This window comes from Cryptotermes secundus, unplaced genomic scaffold (assembly GCF_002891405.2).
Source record: "Cryptotermes secundus unplaced genomic scaffold, Csec_1.0 scaffold135, whole genome shotgun sequence".
Lineage (NCBI taxonomy): Eukaryota > Metazoa > Arthropoda > Insecta > Blattodea > Kalotermitidae > Cryptotermes > Cryptotermes secundus.
Window position 1 is genome coordinate 147,043 of NW_019730104.1, and position 26,850 is coordinate 173,892.

Here is a 26,850-nt window from a genome sequence, read left to right on the forward strand (position 1 = left end):
GACGCTGGGGTGGGGTTTTCTACGAGCACTTCGGTTTCCCCTGCAAATTTTTATTCCACCAAATTCTTCATCATTATAATCACCCGGGGCAGGTACAATAGGCCAATCAGTGGCCGTCGTGCCGAGTGGACCCAGCTGGACTCCACCCCCCACTAAGCGAATTAAAAAAAGGAAAATGGGCTAAAAAATTGAATTCTCAAAGGCAGTACGTGATGCTAGGGACTGAATGAAAGTGGTTGAAGGCAGGGTCCACCATCAGGTTCTTCAAATATCTTAATGAACCTTCGGGTTTCATAAAGGTAGAGGAATTTCTTTTAAGTATGTTCTGAAGGAGGGCTGTAATTGATTTATGTCTGCTTGCAGCTGATCCTGGTACTGAAGAGTGTCGACAGGTACGAGATCACCAACACCAGTGTTATGATCCAGATAGTGAGCCATGTGTTGGCCTATATGAATTCGTGTGTTAACCCGATCCTATACGCCTTTCTTTCGGATCATTTCCGTAAAGCTTTCCGCAAAGTCATGAACTGTGGAAACGCCAAGAACACTCAGCTCGGATCTCGGTACCATCGGGGATCCGCCGTACAAGGTCAAGCTAACGGCCGTGGTCCCAACATCAAAAGCTGTCACGAAGACGACAACAAAAGCGCCCTACTCAACGTCAGCAAGACAACCCGCCTTAACGGCAACAGCAGCAGGGATATTTTCTGAGACACGTTACCGTTTCAACGTCAGTGATGTGAACGTACATTTCCGTACATGTGACAGCAGAAGCGTCAATGATTAATCTTATCATCAGTGACATATAGGATACCTGTTGGTTTTCTTTTGTGAACCTGTTTCCCAGTGACATATTAAATTTCCCGGTGTTCACGAATAATTAACATAAATATCATCATCATCATCATCATCACATACTTACAGGTATGAGATCCTTCTACCTGTCCCGATTTTCAACTCCATCAGAGCACAGATGTTTAACATGCGTTCAATACAGTAATATTATTACAGATATTCTTGTAATAAAAAACCAAGAGATTCTAGTAATTTCTGAATGTACCTCCCCACCTACAATCTGCATGTTCTGAAAGATGTCAATGTACTTCTTGGGCCTATATCGTGAAAATCACTGAAGTGTACTCTCTGCAGTTTACGATTCTCAAAGAATAGCGTGCTCATATATCCGTGACACTACCTGTTTAGTGTATTGACTTATGTTTCAATGGTATTGACATTTTTATGCCCAGAACTGTATCATCTTTTGGGGTTGAGGAATCACAATGAAAGATGATTCGGAATAGTGTTTCTGTGTAGCAGGTACAGGCATATATATAAATTTTCCCGCGCATCTGTGAACTAGAATTAAACTGAATATTCACAAACGCTACTGAATGAGCTTGATAAATGTATTCCAGGATCATTTGTGACAACTTAAAATTACACGAAGAGTTAATAGAAACAATTAATCAAATGATAACTGTATAAGCCTACATGATTGATGAAGAAGTGAATTTATATGATTTATTATAGTTATTTAACGTCAGTGAAATCAAATATCAAGAAGCAGTGTACACATGAACAAATGAACAGTACTCATGCCGCGTAGGAATCCTCTCTGTTTTAACATCTAGACATAGTCCCAATCATATGATGACGATTCAGTAAATACAATGCAGTAGTGATTGAGTGCTTTAGACTAATGGATAACAAAGAGCGATGACAGACACATACTTGAAAATCTCTCTTTTACTCAATCACTAAAATATTATATACTTATATATGCCTATGTGAGAGACAATTTCAGACTCCATATAAATTAGGAGTATGATTAATTGTGCTGTTCATGAAGTTCCCACTTCAAGTAAACACTGTTTATTTTGGAATGAAGGCCTAATTTCCAAAACTTCTTAAACTTTTCGACATGTAATTTTATAGTGATATATACAGCAAGAATGAATTGTCAACTCATGAAGAGAAGAACTTCAGCATTCCTCTTTTTTGTGGACATTAAGGTAGGTCACTGAGTATTATACTGATGTATACTTAACGCTGTTCTATGTTAGCTAAATAAATATCACGATTCCGAATTCTATCTTCGTATTCGCAAGGTAAAGGAAACTGTTTGGTAATATTACCAAACATCTACATATACCAAACATATGAATGAATGTACGTCAACTATCATAAACGATCTGTAACAAAATGTTCTGCCGTTATACTGTCATGAGTTTCGGAACACAGCCTTTCTATACCATTTTTTATTCGTGCTTTATCAGACGTAAAATCTTATGTTTGTTCACTGTGACCCAATGGGAAACCATTATGAGAAACATGGAGATGTTTATAATATTCATGAGGCATCGTAAATAATCTACACTGAACCTTAGTTCCACACCCATTGTTTACGATGTTTCATAAACACATTTTTTATAAGATGAAATATATTTCTTTGTCACATAAATTTTATTTGTCGTTACTTAGTACTTGTAAAAGAAACTCAAACGTGTTTCGTTTTATCACTGATATTATCCTTTTATTTTATTGCTAGTGGGGTGGGACTAAGTCCCTTGTACTGCAGCCACTTCTGATCTATTGTACCAGCCCCAGATGATAGGTGAGGGTGATTGTGGAGCAATTGGTGGAATGAAGATTGGCAGGGGAAACCGAAGTACTCGGAGAAAACCTGCCCCAGCGCCACTTTGTCCACCACAAATCCTATTTGACCACACCTGCGATCGAACCCGGGCCGCCGCGGTGGGAAGCCAACGACTAACAGCCTGAGCTATGGCGCGGCCATGATACTATCCTTACTACAATAAGAAAAGCATGCTCATACTCTTCTATCTTGGAGCCATATATTAAAATAAACATATAATACATTGCTACTCAGAAGCAGGGATAGCTCAGTCGGTATAGCGACTTGCTGCGGGTAAGACGACCGAGGGGTCGGAGTTCGAGTCCTGGTAGGGTCAAGAATTTTATCCACGTCGTCCAGACCGGCTCTGGGGTCCACCCAACCTCCTATTCAATGGGTACCCGGGGCTTTTTCTTCGGGGATAAAGTGGCCGGGGCATGAATCTGACACTCACCTCCAACTAGTGCAGAGCTCAAGAAAAATGTGGATCTATACATCCACTCCCTCATACGCCTTCATGGCGTAGTTCTTAATTAGTTAAGTACAGGAACAACTTTACCTTTTACATTGCTACTCTCCTCCAGCTACTGCCGAGGTGAAGAATATGTGGATCTCTACATCCACCCCCTTTGCGTCTTCATGGCGTAGTGCTTAATTAGTTAAGGACGGGGACAAATTTTTCTTTTTTATATTATATTGCTAATGTAACATGATATTACTATTTAAACAAATTTGCCATTAAAATACGAAACTAATTTTACCATTGCGCTATAAGGGAGAACGTGGCTTCTCGCCCCTAGTGAAGAGCGCACATTTCCGGTGCTTTAAGGCAGGCTGGTAAGAATAATACTTAGACTTACGAGAGTAGAATGAAAACGGACTGAGGAAATTGCATAGTGAGGAGCTTCATAACAGACATTGGGATGATTAAAAAATGGAGATGCAGTAAGTGTAACAATAGGCAAACAAGAGGGGATTAGAAATGTGTTTAAAATTATAGGCGGGAACTTGAAATAAAGGAAAGACTCGGGTACCTGAACACAGAACGGAGGATATTATTAAAGTGACTGAAATAAATATGCTGGTATTTAAAGGCGTGAACTGGATTCAGCTGCCTGTGCACAGAGTCCAGCGGCAGGCTTTTGTGGGCATCATCATAAATCCTCAGATTCGACAAGATCAGTATTTCGTGACTATTAATTCTAGTGAGGATTCTTCTTCATAGAATTAATTTGTTGGCTGCAGGATAAATATGTGAAAACGTTTCCTCCGTGAATTAATGCAAAATCAATTAGAAACCATTAAGTAGGTGTTTCAAATGGGAAATATTATGGTTAATACATGCGTTTGCATTTGTAACGTCAGTTTAAAAATGGCAAAGCGACAATGAAGAATGAAGGATTTGAGGTTCTCACAGCGGTGGTTATGAATACTCTGTTTTCTGGGATATAACGCAGTGTAGTCCGTTAAAAGTTAACAGACGTTTCGGAAGAATGTCACCTGAATCTTCAGAGTCGAAGAATGGAACAAGAAACCAGCGTGAAAGCAGGTGACAATTTGCCACCCTGAAGGTTGAGGCGACATCTTCCTCCGATACGTCGGTTGACTTTCAACGGACTGTATGGCGTTATATGACAGAAAATACAGCTTTTCTTGACGATGAAGGATGTTTACACTCAACGTATTGAAAAGGATGTGTGCAGAAACATTCGTTCTCACTTGTCCGTCATGTTCAGTCATGCGCAGTACGGATAAGGTCAGTGAGGACAGACGGAATCCAACTGGTTACATATCCAACGCAGGAAAGGCGCCGCGTTACTCCTCTGCTATCTCTCTGCTTTCAGGAGGGACGGGGGTCAATGTCCTTTCTCTTTTCTGAAATACTTTCTTTCTTGAAGTTTCTATTTTTCCTCTTATCGTCTGTATAGGAAATCTTCCACTTACAGGGCACATTTTAAGTTAAGAAAATGACTGTGAATAGTTAATTAAAGAATATGACTCCTCAATACATCTTCTTCTTCTTCTTATATATTCAAGGATGAGGATCTCTGATCTCTTCTCATTCAGAATTAATTAATTAATTCTGAAATTTGAACCTTACAGACAGTCGGTAGGACTCCTTGGACGGGGGATCAGCCCATCACAAGGCCTCTACCTACACAGGACATCACAAACACAGGCATCCATGCCTCTGAGTGCGATTCGAACCCACGATCCCAGTGATACGAGCAGGTGAAGACATTTCATGCCTTAGACAGAGCGGTCACTGTGACTCCTTAGTATCCAGTGTGATAATTCTGTAGTCGGTAGGAATATGAAAAGAATTTATAAGCAGAGCGACATCCCGGCTTCACGCACCGTCCACAGACTGCAGCATCCGCGCACACATAAAGAGACTGCCCTTTGCAGTTCTTCAGTTTCATGTACACACACCCTGGAGCATGCTGGAACAGTGCTATGTGTGTTCTTGGTTATCATGCGGTATTAATTATAAGACGCTGGTTTTTCATTAACTTTTGAAGATACAGAAACGCTCCCTTATTTCTAAACGTGCTGGTATTCGTCAGCATGGGAGTGAGAGTGACGCAGTTTGTGATTGCTGAAGATCATGAATGAAGATTTCTCAGCTCAAGGCCACAGACTTAAGAGCCAAGCCAATGAAACATCCGACTGCCAAACACGGGGTGTTATGTACAAACCAGGCTGGTGTAGCAGCAACACCCTAGACTTGCATTCGGGAGGTGTTCAGTTCAAAACCCGACCGGAAAGCAGTTTATGCTGGCTGAGGTACTTCGTGATATTTCTCAGACTTCCAAGGCAAATGCTAACATAGTGTCTTGAACAGGTCACGGCCACCTCTTTCCAAACTACCGTATTTACGCATGTATAGGCCGCAGCACAATTTTCAGACAGAAATTATAGAAAAAATAATTTTCTTGGAATATTATTTCAGGAGTAGAACACCCTGTATTACTAATTATGAATATAATTTTTTTAAAATGAAGTGTGATTTCGAATATTTCGAATATAAGCCGCACCCCAGTTTTCCTCTTGAATTTTTGGCAAAAAATGTGCGGCCTATGCATGCGTAAATATGGTATTTCCAGTTCATTATTCACCAATCTTCGTACTCTGTAGTCTGACATATTGAAAATGTTGAAAACTAAACCAAAGACTACGGCTAATTTTTCATTTTAAAATGATAGAAAAATACTCCGTCATAATTCCCGTATTAATAGTCACAATAAAGTTAAGGAGAATGAGATGGGCTGGGCATGTAATACGCACGGAAGCAAGAGGAGTATATGTAGGATTTTGGTGGGAAATGCAGAAGGAAAAAGACCACTAGGAAGGCCTAGACACAAATGGGAGGATAATATTAAAATGTATTTTAGAGAAGATGGGGTGGTATGGGGTGGATTCATCTAGCTCAGGACAGAGACCAGTGGAGGAACCTTATCAATATGGTAACGAACAATCGGTTTCCATAACATGGGTAATTCTTGAGCAGCTGAGCGACTACCTATTTCTGAAGTAGTACTCAGATCCGTGGAGTTAGTAGTAATCGTGTGAACTCTGCTCCTGGACTACAGTACTGTCGATTCAAACAGGTGTAATCGGTGTTTAATATTATTCAAATACACAGACAAGCCCATTTACAGTACTTCCAATTTAAAAAATTATTGCGAATAGGGTTATAAAGTGTGAAACCCCGCAACTGTGTTATAATTAATTGTAGCCGATACTTGTAGATTGTTAAATAAACCAATTAACCATCTCTAAGGTGTCTTCAGTAACGAAACACGTTACAATATAATAAAATCCTGAATTAAAACTGTCCTTCAATAATTTTAATGCTGGACCCGTGTGTTAACTGTGTAAGCTGCAGCTACATACTGAAATGTCAAACTGTCCTATTGAAAAGCCACTGGCCTTTTGTAGTGGCACATAATAATAAAAAGCGAAGTACACAGAAAATATTTATCGCTCTGTGCAATGCGATCTGTAAGTCGGTTGACTGAAACTTGCAATTTGCTCGACAATTCTCTATGGATCGTAACTCTCAAGTCGAAAGTAGGCATCAACTAATAGATATTCTGTCACTTCAGGAAGGTCAAGGTCATATACCAGTAGTCTTTATCGGCAAACGCTGGAGCAGTTGCTCCATATTTACTTCCCTTCACCCCCATTTTACCGCTGTGCTAATATCAAAGGTAGAGCCTGGCCATATGGCTGTAATACAGAGGTCGATATGACACGGGTCTCTGCCGCATGTACCGTGGTCCCAACATCACACTTTTCTGAAACACATTTCTGCTGTCACTTAGTCTGAAATGAATTACCTCCATCATTCGCTTCTATCCTCAATGTATCATTTGTGTGCTCTTACTCACTCACTCACTCACGCACTCATGGAGCTGAGCCCTTCTTGAGAAGCTGCCAATTGTGCAGCTACTCAAGAATTTTCCAGCATTTTATGGAACCCGAAGGTTCATTATCGCGTTCACAAGATTCCTCCTCTGGTCCATATCCCGAGCCAGATCTATCCAATCCATACCATCCCATCCTATCTCTACCTACGCCTTCGTCTTCCTTGTGGTCTCCTTCCTTCTGGCCTTCCCACCAATATCCTGTACGCATTCCTCGTCTCCCATTCGTGCTACACGACCTGCCAACCTCATCCTCCTTGTCTTTATCATTCTAATTATACTTGGAGAAGAGTACAAGTTATGAAGCTCATTATGCAGTTTTTTCCAATCTCCTGTCACTTCATCCCTCTTCGGTCCAAATATTCTCCTCAACGCTCTCAAACACCCTCAATCTATATTCCTCCCTTAATCTCGGAGACCAGGTTTCACACCCATATAGAACGACAGGAAAAATTATAGTTTTGTGCATTACTATTACCTTACGGTTCGAGTTTCTAATCACAGACATTTTCTAAAATATTTGAGGTAGTTGACACGTCCCCTCGGAGGGGGTTCATTGCATCATAATATTTTGAGTTTCCAATAAAAGGGTACACGCGGTAATGTGGTTGGTCGAGGAACTATGGAACAGACAGGAAGGTCGTGGGTTCGATTCCCGATAAGGTCATTAGATTGTTTCAATTGACCTAATCCTTCCAGTCGCACAGTGACTCTGGGGTCGACTCAGCCTCTAACAGAAATGGGTACCAGGAATCTTCCTGAGGGGTAAGAGTTTGCCGGCACATAAGGCTGACAACTTTACTGCCATCTACGAAAGGACTTTCAAGAAAATGTGGGATCCGCGACTTCTCACAAACCTACGGGCCTTCGCGGCCTGTTACAGGGATAGCTTTCCCTTTTTCTTTACCTCCTAATAAAAGGGTACGAAGGGGACAAACTTATTGCTGCGATCAAAATGCTTACGCAGCCCGGAACCGTGCCCTGGTATCAGAGGTTCCCAAACTTGCGCTCCCCTTAAAATATTTCATAAATTTCACGACTTTCTAGGTAACTGAACTTTTAAAGAAGCACCAGATATATAATGTTAATATAAATGTTTTCTTCTTCTTCCTCTTCAAGGGAAAACTCGTAATTGTCAGATGAATCAACATGGAATGGATCCGTGATCCACTTATATTTATCACTTATTGCTTCTTGAAGATACTTAGAAAATCTGGCACGCGGATTAACCGAGTAATCTTTGATACATTGATCAATTCCACTGTTGCCCCCACTGTCTTTCCTTCCATTAAATCCTTCAAATGAGAAAACATGTCCAAAATGTCCTTTCTAGTTTTCTGACCCACAAGCCCAACTTCCCAACAAATGCCTTCACTTTATCAGTCACTATGATTATGTTAATATCGTTTCCTTGCATAATTGTGTTCAGTGTACTGAAGTTCTAAAAAATATCGCTTAACTAACTTAGAAAAAAATGTTCATTGCGAAAATGTTCAGCATGTGCTAGACTCTCCTCTTCTAAGCACAGCGCTGCTTCACTCGAGTTGTCAACACGAGCCATAAGGTTTCCTCTTGACAGCCAACGAGGATTACAGTAAAACAGGAGAGACTGATACTACGCCCCCATTTCCGCGCATAATTCTGCAAAAGGTCTGTTTTTCAATGGACTATGCTTTATGTAGTTCGCAGATTTGACAACTGCATCCATCATTTCGCTCAGTTATGAGCATAATTCCTTTCTAACCAGTGATTCACACTGCGTCATACAGAGTGTCCACGCAGTTTCTGGCCTGCAGTCCTTCTTTATTTCCCGCCATTATACAAGCTGCATCCGTGCATTCTTCAACACACTCCGATTATTTATGCTTTTCTGTTTCATTAGATCATCGACAAATTTGAAGGATCTTTTAGTGTTCCTCTTTTCATAGGTTTGCAGAAAAGCATGTCTTATTTAATTGTTGTATTTTCAACACACAGAACGTAAGCTATCAGTTGCTTCGCCAGTCTGCATTGAAAAGCATTTGTTTCTCAACTTCTCCGTCAGCTGTTTACTTAGTCTTCTGATGTATCAGCAATCCGTCAAGAGACCGTTATGTAACAGCGGTATTTAACGAACCTGCTGAGAGCGTTTTTTACCTGTCCTCGTTTGGACTCTATTTCAGCAGGGAATGTCACGGTTTCAGTGACCGTGTGCGGATATTTGTTCTCTTATTTTGTATGACACTTGACAAGAGACTAACAGGGCTCTGGACGACACACTTGTAGTATTAACAAAACTATTTGCTGGATGCGAATTTCGTCAAGTTTGTGTGGCCTCGCTTTCCGTTTCTGACTGTTTCAAGGTGCCGCTTAAGTTTATTTGGCTTCATACTGTCAGCTGCTGAAATACTGAGGCACGGTACACATTGAGGTCGTTCTTCAGAGCTAATTATAACACTCGTGAAACCGAAAGACAAATATGACTCATGATACGCGATTTCTCTTTCGAAATACGCTAGAATTCCGACTGCTATTTACTACAGGGCCGTCACATGGTTTTTTTTTAATATCTGTTAAAAATATATGCAATATTCTCTGATTCAGGAAACACCACTTAAGCCTATTACCACTCGATACTGGACCGCAACGATTAAACTTAGTAAATAGTACAGGACATTGTTCTACATCTGTACACTAAAGTAAGTAAAGCTATCCCTGCAACCGGCCGTGAAGGCCCATACGGTTGTGAGACGTTGAGGGTCCCACATTATCCAGACAATCTGCTCACAGTTGGCGGTAAGGTTGTCAGCCTTACGCGCCGGCCGCGCTTTACGCCCAAGGAAAATTATTTAATTAATTTCTGGTACTCATTTGTGTTAGAGGCTGAGCCGACCCCAGGGCCATAGTGCGGCTGGAAGGATTAGGTCAAGTGAAAAAAAAATTAAATTACCTCATCGGGACTTGAACCAGCGACCTTCGGACTCGTAGCATAGTGCCTCAACCAACTACGCTACCGCGTGCCCCTACTTTCTTGTATCTTTTACCATTAATGGGGTGAGTTGGTTTAACTGTCAGTTTGCTCTCATTCCTCATAGAGGCTCAAAACTTAGTCTGTAACAGTACAGAGACTTACTCATTGTCGTTTTCTTTCTAAACTCGCCGATGTTGTATGAGTTTGAACTCTGACAGCTTAACTACCTCAGCCTAGCAAAGGATTTTGAGGATGTTTCTTCCGTATATCGTTTTAAAATATTTTTTTCACGTATAAAGTCTCCTCCCCTCCAGGAGAGCGCGTCCGACATTTTAGAAACCTCTGCTCTGTAATAATCAATTCCATGGACTTGAGCAGTTACTGAGAAGATAATCTCTCACGTGGTGAGGAAGTTCCCCGAGCTTTCTTGAATCCCAAAGTTCATTATCGTGTTCACAACAGACTGTCACAGGACCCTATCCTCTGTCAGCTTAATCTAGTCTACCCGTTCATATCCCATTTCTTTAACATCTAGGTATGAACACGGCACTTATGTATGTAAATATTTTTCCGTAAGAAAAGATTTACAACACTTTTAAACTTTGGGCTAAGTTTGAGGTGCTTAGAACTGCGAAGTTCTGAAGAGATTTACTCACTCTAATTTGCTAGAGGTGACAGAGAGGTGGATACTGTAGCTTCGCTCCCTTGATTCGATTTGTTTCCATTCACGTAGATAATTTTAAGATTTTCGTCAACATTTTAAGGTCCACAGGGTTGATATTTTCATATATATTCCTACATCTCGTAAATGTTTTCTTCTTTTGCGCTTTTCAAACTAAAATTTTGAATGGAAAGCAATATTATAAGTAGGCAGTTATGAAGCTTCAGCAAATAGCCAATAAAACAGAGATGGCATAAGCAAATCTGAACTGCAATTGATATCCAATTAGGTAGTAGCGGTTACTGTTAGAACTCTTATCATATCAGACAGTGCATATGTCCTACGGCGATATCTTGCAATCATTGCAAATTAGCAATGTATCGTGTTCGTTTAGATATTACAAATGTCTATTCCTATCATATGAATGTCATCTGTGCTTTTAGAAGCACAAGCACTGATTTTACAAATTACTGACGTAATATTCTAATGGCCGGTCACGGTAGCCGAGCGGTCTAAGGCATGTACTGTCTTCGCTCTCTTGGAATCCTGGATCTGGGTTCGAATCCAAATCAGGGCATGGATGTTTGTGTGCGTTTTCTGTGTTTGTGTACAGGTAGAGGCCTTGCGACGAGCTGATCACTCACCCAGGGAGTCCTACCGAATGTGTAAGATCTAGAAAAACCGAAGTGAAAGGAGAAGTTCATGGAGGTAGGCCTAGGCCCACTGGGGTTGTAGTGCCAAGGAAAAAAATTAATGACAATTCATTAACCATTCTTTCTGGAAGCTATTATATCAGATATTGGGTATAATAGAGGGCGCTGGGTTGCATAGTCGATATAGCGACTAGCTACGCGCTCGATAACCGAGGGGTCCATGTTCGAGTCACGGTACGGTCAATAATTTTCTCTCTGCAACATCCAGACCGGCTCTGGAGCTCACCCAGCCTCCTATCCAGTGGGTACTGGAGGCTATTTTCCAGGGTTTAAAGCGGCCGGGGCGTGAAGCCGACCACTCACCTCAAACCATTGCCGAGGTCAAGAAAATGTGGATTTACACATCCCCTCCCCCATACGCCTTCATGGCGTGATGCTTAATTAGTTGAGCACAGGGACAATTTTAGCTATCTTATAGGTTATTATGTAAGTTTCCCTCAAACATTGCGTTATACCGATTGTCTTTAGGGGCGATGGCACAGTGTGCAAATGGACAGTTCTACACCGTGCCTTCTCCCCTTTAGAGGATCACTATTATTATCGAACTGCCATTTAGGCCTGAACTCACAATGTTAGGCTATGTGGAAAATATGGTGACAGGTTCTACTGAGTCATTCTGGGGAGCCGAGTTGAAACTTTTTAACTCGAATTTCGAGGACTTCATTTGTATGTATTTTTTTATTATTGCTAGTGGGGTGGGACTAAGTCCCTTGTACTGCGGCCACTTCTGGTCTATTGTACCAACCCCAGAGGATAGGTGAGGCTGATTGTGGAGCAATTGGTGGAATGAAGATTGGCAGGGGAAACCGAAGTACTCGGAGAAAACCTACCCCAGCGCCACTTTGTCCACCACCAATCCTACTTGACCAGACCCGAGATGGAACCCGGGCCGCCGAGATGGGAAGCCAGCGACTAACCGCTTGAGCTATGGCGCGGCCTCCCTTTTGTATGTAAGTCTACTGTTGAAGTTCAGAAGGCTTCCATACACATGAATCGCACAACACTGCAGCCCTCCATTGAGTAAACTGTTTGAAAAGAGATTTGTCGACAGTTCAGGGGCAATATATCATGTTTCTTCAGGTGTGATGGCCACTCCTTTATGAGCCAACATGAACCCTCTTTTCTCCATGATTGTTCAGAAAATCGAAACTGGATGAACGGCTACACTGTAAGCATGAAGCATCTAACAATACCCTAAGTAAGGAAGTGTATTTACGTACGTATATAGGTGAGGTAAAGTTATCCCTGTAACAGGCTGTGAAGGCCCACAGGATTGTGAGACGTCGAGGCGCCAACATTTTCTAAACAATCGGTGCACAGATCGCTGTGAGTTTGTCAGCTTTATGTGTCGCGGCACTTTTTCCCCCCCTTGGCACTACAGCCCCAGTGGGCCTAGGCCTACCTCCATGAACTTCTCCGTTCACTTCGGTTTTTCTAGATCTTACACATTCGGTAGGACTCCTTGGGCGGGTGATCAGCTCGTCGCAAGGCCTCTACCTGTACACAAACACAGAAAAACCCACACACACAAACTAAACATCCATGCCCTGAGTTGGATTCGAACCCACGAACCCGGTTTCCAAGCGAGCGAAGACAGTACATGCCGTCGCGGCACTTTACCCCAGGAATATTCCTGATACTCATTTCTGTTAGAGGCTGAGTCGACCCCAGGGCAAGAGTGCGGCTGGTAGGATTATGTAATTTGAAGAAAAAAATCCAACTCATCGCGACTGGAACCCGTGACCTTCCGGTTTGTAATTTAGTGCCTAAACGAACTACGCTTTCGCGTGCGACTACATATTAATTTATAATTATTTATGACTTATGTAAGGGCGCTGTTAATAGTTATAGTGTCGCATGATAAGACGAGCAATGAATAATTGTGAAGAATGTGTCTGGGTGATGTCGTGACCTCATCTCAATTTCTACCCCGGCATTAGAATGGAGAAGACGAAAAACCCACGAAAAATCTCAGCCAAAGCAGCTGATCTTCGGATCGACTAAGAATCTCCAGTGCTAACCGTTCGACCGCGATGCTTGGAGTATATTAAAAAACAAACAAACAAATTCCGTGGCCTGTAGTCCGCAAGCGAACTATACTGACCGAGCTACCGCCGCTTGTAGGCGAAGTTAGTTCCATCTTTTGCGGATAGAGGGTGTCACGTGGTCAGCGCAACGGATCCCCACGGCCGCTAATCTCGCTTTCTAGACCGCAGCCGCTAAACCTTGAAATAGTTCCCCAATTATCGGACTATATTCAACCAATACTAATTACGAAATAATGTTTCTTTTATATCAGCTCTGGGAATATGATCATATATTTATTTCACTAATCGAAGAATTTATTTTTTTATATTTCAGAATTGTTTTGGAACGAAGTTAGATCACTTAAGACGAAATCCTTGTCGCATACAGAATTTAAGTGATATTGGTAATGTTAAAAAAAGTTGGTGGCATGAACGACTGAAAGAGTGCACTTTCTTGTTATAAGCCAGCTTCAGCAGAATCTGCTTGCCACATGCCCCACATGGATACACCTGGTCTCTATGTTAGTGCATGGCACTTAAATCCTGCAGCTGCGTGTGTTCGCTATGAACGTCGGGCATGTCGGCGTAATTCTAAGGGAAAAAATGAGATTACTTCCTCTTTTTGTAGAAGTACCTGCTCGGCTCACGGATGCATGTAAAAACGGTAAAGTTTTTCCTGTGTTTAAATAATTAAGCACTAGGCCATAAAGGCGTATGGGGGAAGGGACGTATAGATCCACATTTTCTTAACCTCGGCAGTAATTTGAGGTGTTTGGTCAGCTTCACGCCCGACAGCTTTACCCCCCCCCCCCCGGTTNGGAGGTTGGACGGACCCCAGAGATGGTGTGGACGATGTGAGAAGAGAAAATTCTTGCTCTTACCGGGACTCGAACTCCGGCCTCTCGGTCGTCCATTCCGTAGCCGGTAGCTATACCGACTGAGCTATCCCGGCTCGTTGGGGATACATGTACTATCTGAAATCTTTTGAGCACGATACACAATTCGTAAAGAGATTAAGTTACGATTTAATTTTAACAATTTTATGTGAATACATACTGAGTTTCTGAATCAGAAAAAAAGATGGTATTAATTTTTACGTTACGGTTGTACACGTACACAGTTAACTGTAGACCATCTGTCCGGAACCATGCGAAAATTAATGAATCTTCTAAGGAGGTGCAGTACATGCATTAAGTCTATATTTATTACATGACCACATGAAGCCACAGTTTCGCGTAGCGATGCCCATGCCATACAATGGAATGCCACTGGAATTTGGCTACCATTTCAACTGTTCCTTTACACATAGCCCCTCCCTCACAGTTGCATGGATTTTAATTAATACGGCTCTGCTTTACAGACCAGTTTAGGGCGTTTTAAATTTATGTTTTTGCATGGGAAACTCGTTACATATAACCGGCAATAAAATCCACAACTTAACATCGTGGGTTTGAGGCCGCGCCATAGCTCAAGCGGTTAGTCGCTGGATTCCCACCGCGGCGGCCCGGGCTCGATCCCGGGTCTGGTCAAGTGGGATTTGTAGTGGCCAAAGTGGCGCTGTGGCAGGTTTTCTCCGAGTACTTCGTTTCCCCTACCAATCTTCATTCCACCAATTTCTCCGCAATCACCCTCACCTATCATCTGGGGCTGGTACAATAGGCCAGAAGTGGCCGCAGTACAAGGGACTTAGTCCCACCCCACTAGCAATATAAAAAATAACATAATGGGTTTTGCTCAAACTTCCCTTTAGTTTCGAGGTATTGTAGCTGAAAGGCACACGCTTTCTGTATCATTATTGTTATTATTATTATTATTATCTTTCATTTTTTTATTTTTTATTTTTTTATTTATTTTTTTTGCATTTCTNTGTGCTCACTTTGTACGAGTAATTTGCCCTTGATATCTCGATTTCGCAAGTACATAAACAAGAATTTAATTGAATTATTACTATTATTATTATTATATAAATTACCTTGTTTTATATTCTTATGTTTTGCTTCTACTTCTTAACTCGTGCTCACTCTGTCATTGACCTTTGGTCCGTCAAGTTTGTTCGTGAGTAAATAAGGACTGATTTATAATAAATTATTATTATTGTTATTATATTAACTAAGTGGAACAAAGTTTATCTGAATAACTTACAGGTTACTGTACTCGAACTCCCACTGCATATTATCCTGAACTATTTGATCCAGTCGATTTCACACGTTCCTTTCGGAACTTTTCAGAGAATATCTTCACATCTACACCTTGGTCTCCCTAGATGCCCTTTCCTTTCATGTCTGAAGGCTACAATTTTGTATGCATTTCACACCTTCGAAGTGCATGTCTCCTGTTCTCCCCAATCTATCCTTGAACTCGTCACGGAATGCGCAAATTATGAAACCCCTCATGCCTCAGTTTTCTCAGTCCTCTTGTTATTTGCTCATTCGTTGGGCATAATATTCTTTGTGGTATCCTGCGCTCGAACCCTGAGAGTCCTTATTTTAGGAACAGAGACAAAGTTTCATGCCCACATAAAATAACAAGGTAACACTGTAGATTTGTAAATTTAGTCATCAGGGCTTTAGAAAGGATACAGATCAATGAAAGATTCCGCACTGAATTCTTGGGTTTAATCTGCTCATTTCTTCATCCTGAATGTAACTCCTACTTATTGCAGTTGTTCTAAAAATATTTATCATTGACTCGTTATCTCTTTATTATTTACGTTTAGGGTTACCTACAGCTTTTCCTTGATTTCTAGACTACCAGCAGGATTAGCGACTTCTCTACTGTTTTACTTCAAAGAGATACAGAATGAGGATATCGTAATGCAGCATATAGCTGTAACAACCTCTCCCTTTAGACGGATCTAACCAAAACGAATTAGATGTGTATAAACTTTCAAAAATCCAATTTTTGAAGCCCAATATTATGAAATGCCGATGCACTGTACCATATAAACTTCAGGTTATCTAAATATAAAGCTACAATAGTTCTGAAACCCACGCTTTCTAAGCAGATAGCTGAGGAGAACAAAGGTAAACAGTTTGGGAATTTATAATTTTGCGGGGGTAGATTTGTTGCTACAAACAAAACATTTTAAGAACTGCTTTTCGAAAACACGAGAAATTCCGAATGCAGCTACTTCAGTCCGCCTCTCATATTGTTGTAACCGGCTAACTCAGTCATAATGTGCTCGGGTATTATAAGAAGGAAAAGAAAATATTGAAACTTCGTTCTATTTTTGCAGTTTTATCTTTTCTGAGCGCAAGTAAGTTCTCTCTAAACTTCAGTTGCCCTGTGGTAAACTTTTATTTCCTCTCCACAAAATGTTTATTTTATTGAGATAAATCGTCTGTTGACGCTGTCCTTCTAATTATCTTATGTCAAGTCTAAGTTGAATATAGAAATGTTTCTTACTTTTCTCGTCGAGTCGTTGATAAATGTTAAGCATGGCCGATATATTCTCTTCAGACTATTTCAATCCTTCACGACTAGCCTATGCTATTCCCTCCAACCTTTGATTAGTACTATGAAGCCGATTACACTAGCGTTGCGGTCTCCGCCTGCTCAAACATTTGGATCGTGGGTTCGAATGTCACTTCGGTAAAGACGTCTGCCTGCGTTTATTCTGTTCAGGTAGCGGCCTTGCAACAGGGCTGATCACCCATCCAAAGAGTCCTATCAACGTCTGTAAGATCCAAAGTTCCAGATTAATTTTGATGGCAAACAGGCCAAAGGGTCTAATATGAAATGTAGAAGATTGTAGAACTTGGTTACTTCCTTCATTTCACGACAAACATTTCTGTGTGTTCGGGTACCCGAAGTTAATAATGTTAATGCACAGTAGAAAAAGCTCTATGTCAGTCCGTCCACATGGTCGATCAAGGCCTGCGATGAAAATTCCTGTATGAACCAACAATAACATAAATTAATATGAAGCCTAAGTCATGCTTATGAAGCAATTTACATTGAAACTTTTCCTTCAAATGTTTCATTCTGAACGGCTAGTGTAGCGAGAGATGCAAATTAATAATTCTATTTTTTTGACCTAAATTATAATTAATAAGAAATCAATATCTCATACTGAAAGTCTAGGCATGTTAATAATCTATGCCCATATAGAATTTCGCATTCATTACCTAACTTAAGTGAAGCATTAGTTGTCACCGTCAAACTGAGCGCAAATTGTACAGTTCTATAACGTTCGCGATATTATGGCTATAATTTCAAGAGAAGATAGTCTAAATAGGCAAGGCAGCGCCACAGCTCAAGCGGTTAGTCGCTGACTTCCCACCGAGGCGGCCCGGGTTCGATCCCGGGGTCTGGTCAAGTGGGATTTGTGGTGGACAAAGTGGCGCTCAGGCAAGTTTTCTCCAAGTACCTCGGTTTCCCCTGCCAATCTTCATTCCACCAGTTCCTCCACAATCACCCTCACCTATCATCTGGGGCTGGTACAATAGGCCAGAAGTGGCCGCAGTAAAAGGGACTTAGTCCCACCCCACTGGCAATAAAAAATAAATACAAATACAGCAGTTAAATGGTATATGTTTGTTAATATGTGTTTGCCTCATGATGGCCGTTAGTGGCTGAAACATGTAGCGAAACCATAGCTGGACGCTAATCTTGATTTTGTCTGTTTGTTGTGTTGTGACGGTCAATAAAAAAGTTCTATATTGTAACACAACAGGATGCACGGAATAAAAATTAAAAATATACTCTAAACAGTTTACTTATTTTTTTTAGATGTAGGACTATTACAATAGACAATTTAAGGGCCCTTTATTAATTTGATATACAATTGCTCCCAGCTCCCAAAGCCGTACACAATCCATCTTGGCGTCAGTAAGTTCATATGAAGGCTTGTGAAAATCTGTGCACTGGTTCAGACAGATGTGATGCTACCATAACTTTCCCTTCCCCGTAATAAAACAAAAGGGAAATATAAATTAATATTTTACTCGTACTATAACTATATCACTAAGCAATATAACTTAAAATACCCGTTATTTCTCTCTGTAGTATTTCTATTATTTAAGAATTTATACTTCATTCTAATTTAACATCTAAGTTTTTGATTAGGTTTCATAAGAGCCTCCATGTTCGGGCGTGCACAATGGACACAGTAGTGCCCGGAGTGCACGGGGAGACTGAAAGCTGTCCCCACATATAGCTACAATACTGTGACGCATATGACCATTGCTAGACAACGGTTCGGTAAACACATTCCTGAGGTTAAGCTCTCAACAGTGGAAAGACATCTGTTGCTGGGTGGAAAGTTGCTAGGCACGTTTCCGTGACAACGAATAGGCACGCAGTGATAGAGGATATGTTAGAGGTGGTGATCTCTATTCGGTTCGCACCGAAGTTATAAAGGGGGACACGTAATTGATTCTGATTCATTCATTCGTAGATGAGTCGTCATTCATCATTCGTAATTCAGAAGTGAGTGACTCGTAAATCAGAACCAAGTCAGTCACAGTAACAGAGAAGACACTCGTAGTCCAGTAAGGAACGGAGCGAGTCTTAAGCAGTCATTGATTGTGAGCTGTTATAAATGATTGTAATTAAGAGTGACTGTAAAGGAGGTATAAGTCAATTCAATCATTCAATCCAGAACCCGTTATTATTAGTCACGGTGCCCCGGAAACATGCAATACAACACAACACAATACAATACAATACAATACAATACAATATCCTAATGCACTGTAGTATTTCTGCTACGGTGCCCCGGAAACATGCAATACAACACAACACAACACAATACAATACAATATCCTAATGCACTGTAGTATTTCTGCTACGGTGCCCCGGAAACATGCAATACAACACAACACAATACAATACAATATCCTAATGCACTGTAATATTTCTGCTACGTATTATAACTCTAAACAGTAGATTATAGTAAGAAATTAATTGTCATTAGGAACCTAGGCAGACAAAATAATATAGAACCTACTTAAGAACTACATCCACTCTAATTAGAATTTATTTTACCACTATATTATGCAGGGGGCACGCGGTAGTGTAGTTGGTTGAGGCACTATGCTACAAGTCGGAAGTTCGCGGGATCGAATACCGATGAGGTGGATTTTTCAAATTACCTAATCCCTTCAGCCGCACTATGGCCCTGGGATCGACTCACCCTCTAACACAAATGAGCATCAGGAATATTCTTGGGGGTAAAGAGCGGCCGGCGCGTAAGGCTGACAACCGCCATCTATGTGTCGACTGTCTAGAAAATGTGAGAACCTCAACATCTCACAACCCTATGGGACTCCACGGCCTGTTACAGGGAGAGTACTTTTTACTTTTCTTTCTTACTATATTATGCATTGAAAGAGATGTATACTCCCTTCTGAAATATAACGCTGTTATAAGTGGCCATAGCCACCCGAAATAATACGTATCATAGAATGTCTTCTATTTCAGACGAAGATCATATTCTGCTTATAGCTTCACAACGTAATAAAATAAAGCATTATGGGTCTAGCAAACACCCCTCATGAGGGAAATAAAACGTATTCATACGGAGATTTAGTCGCAAAACTTAAGGGAGAAGATGGAAGGGCAGTATTAAAGTTGATAGCAAAGACTCTAGATGTGAAGAGAAAAGGAATTCTTAATCATGAGACGTACATTTAGTTACTTAACATATAATTTAATTTATGATAAAACTCATATTAACCTCATTACGTAAACTACCCGGCAATATACATATTAAAAGTATGTAAAGAATTTTCATATAAATCCTTGTACACATACTTAGCGGTATTAGATGTGCCCCTTCAACGAAGCATCGTGTCTTACAGGCATGAAGGAATGTGGGAACACGCGCTACAGCACTCAAGACGTGGGCGGGGAACAGTTCGTCAGAAGGACTAACCGCTGTTCTCATCCCTCGCTCCTCAGGAAAAAGAAAACCGCGTTAGTGCTCATTAATATGGATGCCAGGAGAACCCTAGACTAGTCCTGCATGTGATGTTAAATGTGAAAAGTTTATAATTAAAAATTTATCATAATTAGAGGTTCCGAAAATACCGGAGAGAAACAATAAATATTACTTAATATGCAATTTAATGTGGAGTAAAAAAAAGTTAGCCTGCGTTACCGTGTTCTTGGAATTCAACACGCAGTCTCTACTACAACGAAGCTAAGTCAGAGAGCAAAATAAATTCTGCTGTAATTTGTGAGTGTAATTACGGCACGCGATAGCGTAGTTGATTGAGGCACCATGCTACAAACCGGAAGGTCGCGGGTTCAAGTCCCGATGAGGTCACTGGATTTTTTCAATTGACCTAATCCTTCCGGCGGCACTACGGCCCTGGGGTAGACTCAGCATCTAACAGAAATGAGTACCAGGAATTAATTAAATAATTTTCCTGGGGTGTAAAGCGCGGCCGGTGCGTAAGGCTGACAACCTTACCGCCTTCTTTTTGCTGATTGTCTAGATAATGTGGGACCTTCAACGTCTCACAACCCTATGGGCCTTCATGGCCTGTTACAGGGATAGCTTTACTTTACTTACATAGTTACTTACTTACTTTTAATTACACAGTAAATAAAGGTAAAGCTATCCCTGTAACAGGCCGTGCATGTCCATAGGTTTGTGAGACACCGAGGCTCCCATATTTTCTAGAAAATCGTCTCACAGTTGGTGGTGAGTTGTCAACCTTAAGCGCTGGCCTATTTTTACCTCCCGGAAGATTCCTGGTACTCATTTTAGATAGAGATTGAGTCGGCCCTAGGATATAGTGCTGCTGGAAGGATTAGGTCAATTGAAAAATCCAATGACCTTATAAGTAATCGAACCCGCGACCTTCCGGCTTGCAGTATAGTACCTCAACCAACTACAGTACCACATGCCCTTACGCAGTAAATATATGTATATTAACTTTTTAAGAATTCGTTCAACTTCTCAATATCTTTTATTCAAATGGTGCACAATTTCCTGAATCCATCAGAATAAAATTGTTTGTGTTATGCTTTAGGCCACTCTTGCAAAACTTCTTTCGCTTCATTGCACTACTTTCAGTGGCAGCTTCATCAGCGCTGCTTTGGTTTTTCTCAGGCATGCAGAATAAGCTCTTTCATAATCTCAACACATATTAAAGTCGGTAGCAGTTCAGAACTAACCTCCATAACATCTTCTGCCTTCCTTTGAAATATTAGCACAAATTTGTAACTTTTATACTTGCGTGCTCGAACGTGTTTAAAGCCGCTGCCTGGCAACGCTTTGAAAATCCGCTACAATATTGTAATATTAAAACAGCATTAAATTCACCAAGTTGTTAACTGATCACTCTCTCTAACAAGGATTTATGAGCGAAACCCCTAAAAACCATTACATAACTGTAGATATGTTAGTCTTACAAATCCATTAATAGACTACCTTTTTGTTTCATTCCTCTCAAGGATTTATTCTCAAGTAAAGATTCTCTATAGGTCAAATTTGTCGAAGTACGACCTAAGCATTACTTACTGCCTCTATGTATATAATTGAAGACTTACACGCAATATTTCCTATATATTGTATAGGTATATTTACGATGTATTTCCCAACCAGTTTCGTGTGATTAGATCCAATGATTTATTAGTTTTCAGCATCAACTCAAAACTTATGATTCTTATTTTACATTCTAACATAACATTTACATAACATTCTACCTTAACAAAAGTTTCATATATTTCCAAGGTCCACTACTCTCCATCGATTCACAATCTAAAACTAAGAGGCAGTTGTGTTGATTCCACTTCAAACATTCGCGTGTCTTCCATATTGTTATTACTCATTGTATGCAATTAAAAACTGTGGTTTTGAGGTGGCCTCTAATGACAGATTCATGTCAAGTTTCGTGAACGTCGGTCACCAGGTTCAAAAGTCGAAACAAGAGACACACATAGACGACAAAGAACCTTATAAGCCTACTTTCTTCTTTCATTTAAGGTAGGAAATTAAGCTAAACATTACGAAAAATAACCATAATTCCACAAATCTATGAAATATTAGTAAGAAATAGAATTATATATATATATATATATATATATATATATATATATNTGGTAATTATTATATATATATATATATATATATATATATGTGTGTGTGTGTGTGTGTGTGCGTGCACGCGCGATTTACAGTGGCTACAGAAACTTAAGGAATTCTAACCACTGGTTATTACTATTATTCAGTTATGAGTTCAATACATGTAGAAAAACAAGCGATCTCCTACATTTATTATTCTTTCTTAATAACCAATTACAGTTTGCCGTGAAGGCAGAAAGTAGTTGTTCTCACATTTCTCCATAGAGCACAACAATGTTCCCACTTAGTCCTGTTTTGCATACGCTTCTGTTATACATTATCCATACCGCCGACCCACAAAGTAATCCTAAACATGAAGATACGCACATCGTGCTACGTAATACACTTAGTCACTATACAGATCTGCCTGGCTTTACACATCTGATTTCTTGCACATTTCCATTATGTGACGTCTGCTTTTATGTTGCATATGCCACAGTTAACCTCGAGGTACATATTTTCATGCAAATACAGAATACATAGCAACTTCAGCATCTCTAACAAATGTGAACATGCCACGTTTCTCTTATTAATATTCTTTGATACATAAAATATTTTCTGCAAACATGAATTGGACTCCATTAACATCCGTTGTACTTTTAAATGCAATCGAATATATCGTAACGAACTAAGAGAATAATTTTTATATACATCTGGCTTGAAGTGTAGCTGTTACCAATAATTAGTGACTTAATTGCTAACTTTTCTTAGTGAAACCGGGATATAAATTAGCAATGATGATCGGTAGTAGTCATTTTGGATTATAATCTCTGGATTTTCCAGTTACTGTAACTTATACGTTACAAAGTTTCACATTACCCATCAAACTTCATTAGGATAAAATAATCAAATAATATAAAGAATACAGGGCGTGTAGCAGGGGACTGGAAACGCACGAGTGCACAGAAGAATCTATTCAGAAGACCTGAAAGGAACAGACAAGTTTCAATAAGCGGGAAAATACTATTAAGATGGATCAGTAGGAAATAGGTTGGGAAAATGAGAACTTGACAAAGGTTAGAGTCCAGTGAACACGGCACAGTGTTTCGATTTCCACTAGAGGGTGTGAACTTTTTACCAAGTGAGCAACTATCAGTTTAACAAGGGCTTTCGTCCATGGAAGTCGTTACAAAAGGGCATTCCGCATATATCATTGTGCATTGTTCGTTATGTGAATGGAAAATAAAATAAGAGTTACCAATTACCAAACCGTAACTTCTGACCCGTATAGTGCCAAACTCACACCCTGCCGGATAGCAGATAAATTTAAATGTGGTCCATTTATTGGCCGGATCTACAGAGATAGGTCAAAGTAATTCATATCACATACAGCACCACATTAATCCGGAATTTGAAGTAGCCGTTTGCATTGGAACGTTCCTCACTGAGGCTGAAGTATGCATGGACTGCGCCAATGAATTGCCCGAATAAAAGGATACTTGCAAATCATGACGCTGGCGCTGTTCCTTGTTTGTGTAGCTTGACATTATAAGAATAAATTCGCCAAGCAGCCTCCTTCAAACACTGAAAATCTCTCGGCTGTTCAACAGATGTCCCGTCGATGCATGGAACTCGATTATTCATTACCGCATTCACAAAAGTCCGCTACCATACTCTCTCCTCATCCAGTGAATTAGTCTACAATCTCACATCCCAGTTTCGTAAGATCGCGATGACCCTATGATTCAGTTATATTTAGGTAGCGGTTTTCCAACTGTTTTACAAGCGGCTCCGGTCTAGAAAACCGAGATTAACGGCCTTGGGGATCCGTTGCGCTGATCGCGTGATACCCTCTATCTGCTAAAGTTAGCACTAACTTCGCCGACAAGCGGCGGTCGCTCGATCGGTGTAGTTCGCTTGCGGTCTACAGGCCACGAAGTTTAGTGTTCTAATTTTACAGGTTTTCTATAACGTTTCTGTTGAACGGCGACGACTGCAGATATGTTTCCTTTGGCCATAGCATTCAGGCTGATTCTAGTGTCCACAAAGTCTTCTACCCAATGAATGCTGGTTCCTCATTTTCCAGGGACAGATCGTCCGAAGCGTCCAGCTACAGCCAACGACAAGAATGCCTAGAACTAGGCTCAGTTTCACCACGTGTTCGTGGCAAGGTACTTCGTTAAGTACTGGAGCAACGTTTACCACTGTATGCGAGGCACGTCAATGATGTTGTTCCATATATGACTAAATACCATAAGTGGCTTCACTACTTCGGGGTTTCCGACTGAAATTGTATATGCATTCTCATTTCTCTATATAGTTAATTATTTCCGCATTTAGTAGATTCTTCAGCTGGGTGGAATAAATTCAAATTACACACAGAATTTCCAGAAGAAATCAAGCATGAAATTTTCTATAATAGCATATCATTCAGACTTACTGAATATTGGACATATACACTGTCTTTAAGAAAGCAGTCTTCTGGGATGTGGCGCTGTGTAGATACGGTGTTAACCGACGTTTCCGAGGAACGTATCGCCTCCTCCGAAACGTCGGTTAACACCACATCTACACGGCGCCACATCCCAGAAGACTGCTTTTTTCATAGTCACCGCCGTGAAAACCTCATATCTTACATACACTGTCTTATTTACGTTACGGTACATTTCATAGCAAATTCCTATTATCCGATTTAACTGAGGGAATTTTATTGACTTTAGTTTTAGGTTACATTGTCAGATCTTCGAACAGTACAATTTATCCATCTGTTGACCTACTTTTTCTATACCGCCAGACAATTGCACCAGATGTTAGTTTCAAACACTATGTCACGTGTCTGTGCTCATAGCAAATAGACCGCATGTAACTAACTCATTAACACCAACCTTTATCCTTTTTTTAAAATTAGATTATGTTTAAGTACCAGTACTTATAGAGATAATAACGAGGATTAAAATTTGTTCCCGATAGTCTGTAGAACACCCGACACACTTGCTGTTTAAAGACATAACATGGGTCGAATATAGTGTCATCTATATGTTCCGGAAACCTTTGCTTATTTTTAGATATTTCTCTCGAATTGGGAACATGTGTACCACGAATTTACTTCGTCTGAATTCTCTGTAGTTGGAATTCTCAGGCGTGTTACTGATGAGCTGGGTGGTTTTCTATTAAAATATTAGAAACTGTAACTACTTTCCAATAACGTGAAGCAAGGTGCTGAAATTATTATCTAGAAGCACGCATATTTTAACTAACGGTGACCTCTGTGTTTCATTAAAAGATAAAACCACATTTCATTAGTTATATACGAAACATTGGAGTAACGAGGTAGCGTAGTTGGTTGAAGCACTACGCTACAAGCTGGAAGGTCGCGGGTTCAAGTCCCGATGAGGTCACTGAATTTTTTTCAATTGACCTAATCCTTCCAGCCGCACTATGGCCCTGGGGTCAACTCAGTCTCTAACAGTAATAAATACCAAGAATGTTCTTGGAATATTCTTGGGGTAAAGGGCAGCCGGCGCACAGGGCTGACAACCTTGCCCCCATCTATGAGCCCATTGCCTACAAAATGTAGGAACCTCAACATCTCACAACCCCATGGGCCTCCACAGCCTGTTACAGGATACATTTATTTACTTTTTACTTTATACGAAATAGTAATTTTATCTATTAATTTACACGGATATTAAGCATTGTGTCTAGCTGACTTTGTTTGAGATAAGGGCACCGAGGAAAATATCTGGACCTAAGAGAAAGATAGGAGGAGAAGAATATAGAAAATTACATACCGAGAAGTTTCATAATTTGTAGTCTTCGAAGATATTAAGATTATCAAATCAGTGACCGGGAGATGAAGCATTCTTTTGAGATATGAAAACCGAATGCACTATTTTATTCACGCAGCGCGAAGAGAACACTTTGGAGACCTAAGCGTAGATGAGAGAATATATAGTTAGAGAAACGAAGTGTGATTACCGTATTTACGCATCTATAGGCCGCGTGCGTGTATAGGCCGCAGCACAATTTTCAGACAGAAATTATAGAAAAAATAATTTTCTTGGAATATTATTTCAGGAGTAGAGCACCCTGTATTACTAATTATGAATATAATTTTTTTTAAATGAAGTGTGATTTCGAATATTTCGAATATAAGCCGCACCCCAGTTTTCCTCTTGAATTTTTGGCAAAAAATGTGAGGCCTATACATGCGTAAATACGGTATATGGACTCGATTCAAGTAGCGCTTGACAGAATTTAATGGCGAGTTGTTATGAACGCGATAACGAACTTCCGGGTTCAATTAAAAGCTGAACGTTTCTTGAATGTTTCGGCGGCAATTCCACTGCTCAAGAAGGGCTCTGCTCCGTCGAGTTATGACAATCGGTGAACTAGATTAGTGGACAATCAAATTTGCT

The 26,850-nt window shown here is 40.4% G+C and overlaps 1 protein-coding gene across 8 annotated transcripts in view; it reads left to right on the forward strand.

The window, feature by feature from the left end:
• Positions 1 to 26,850, forward strand: part of LOC111866025 (allatostatin-A receptor) — a 421,775-nt gene that overhangs the window by 87,598 nt on the left and 307,327 nt on the right. For 7 of the 8 annotated variants that reach the window (XM_033752073.1, XM_023854514.2, XM_023854515.2 and 4 more), the window contains one exon: positions 364 to 2,401. In XM_033752073.1, the coding sequence (XP_033607964.1) occupies positions 364 to 711 (348 nt within the window). In that variant the 3' untranslated portion in view covers positions 712 to 2,401. Of the gene's footprint in view, positions 1 to 363; positions 2,402 to 26,850 lie in introns of those variants that run through there. The other variant, XR_002843077.2, reaches the window with a different exon arrangement.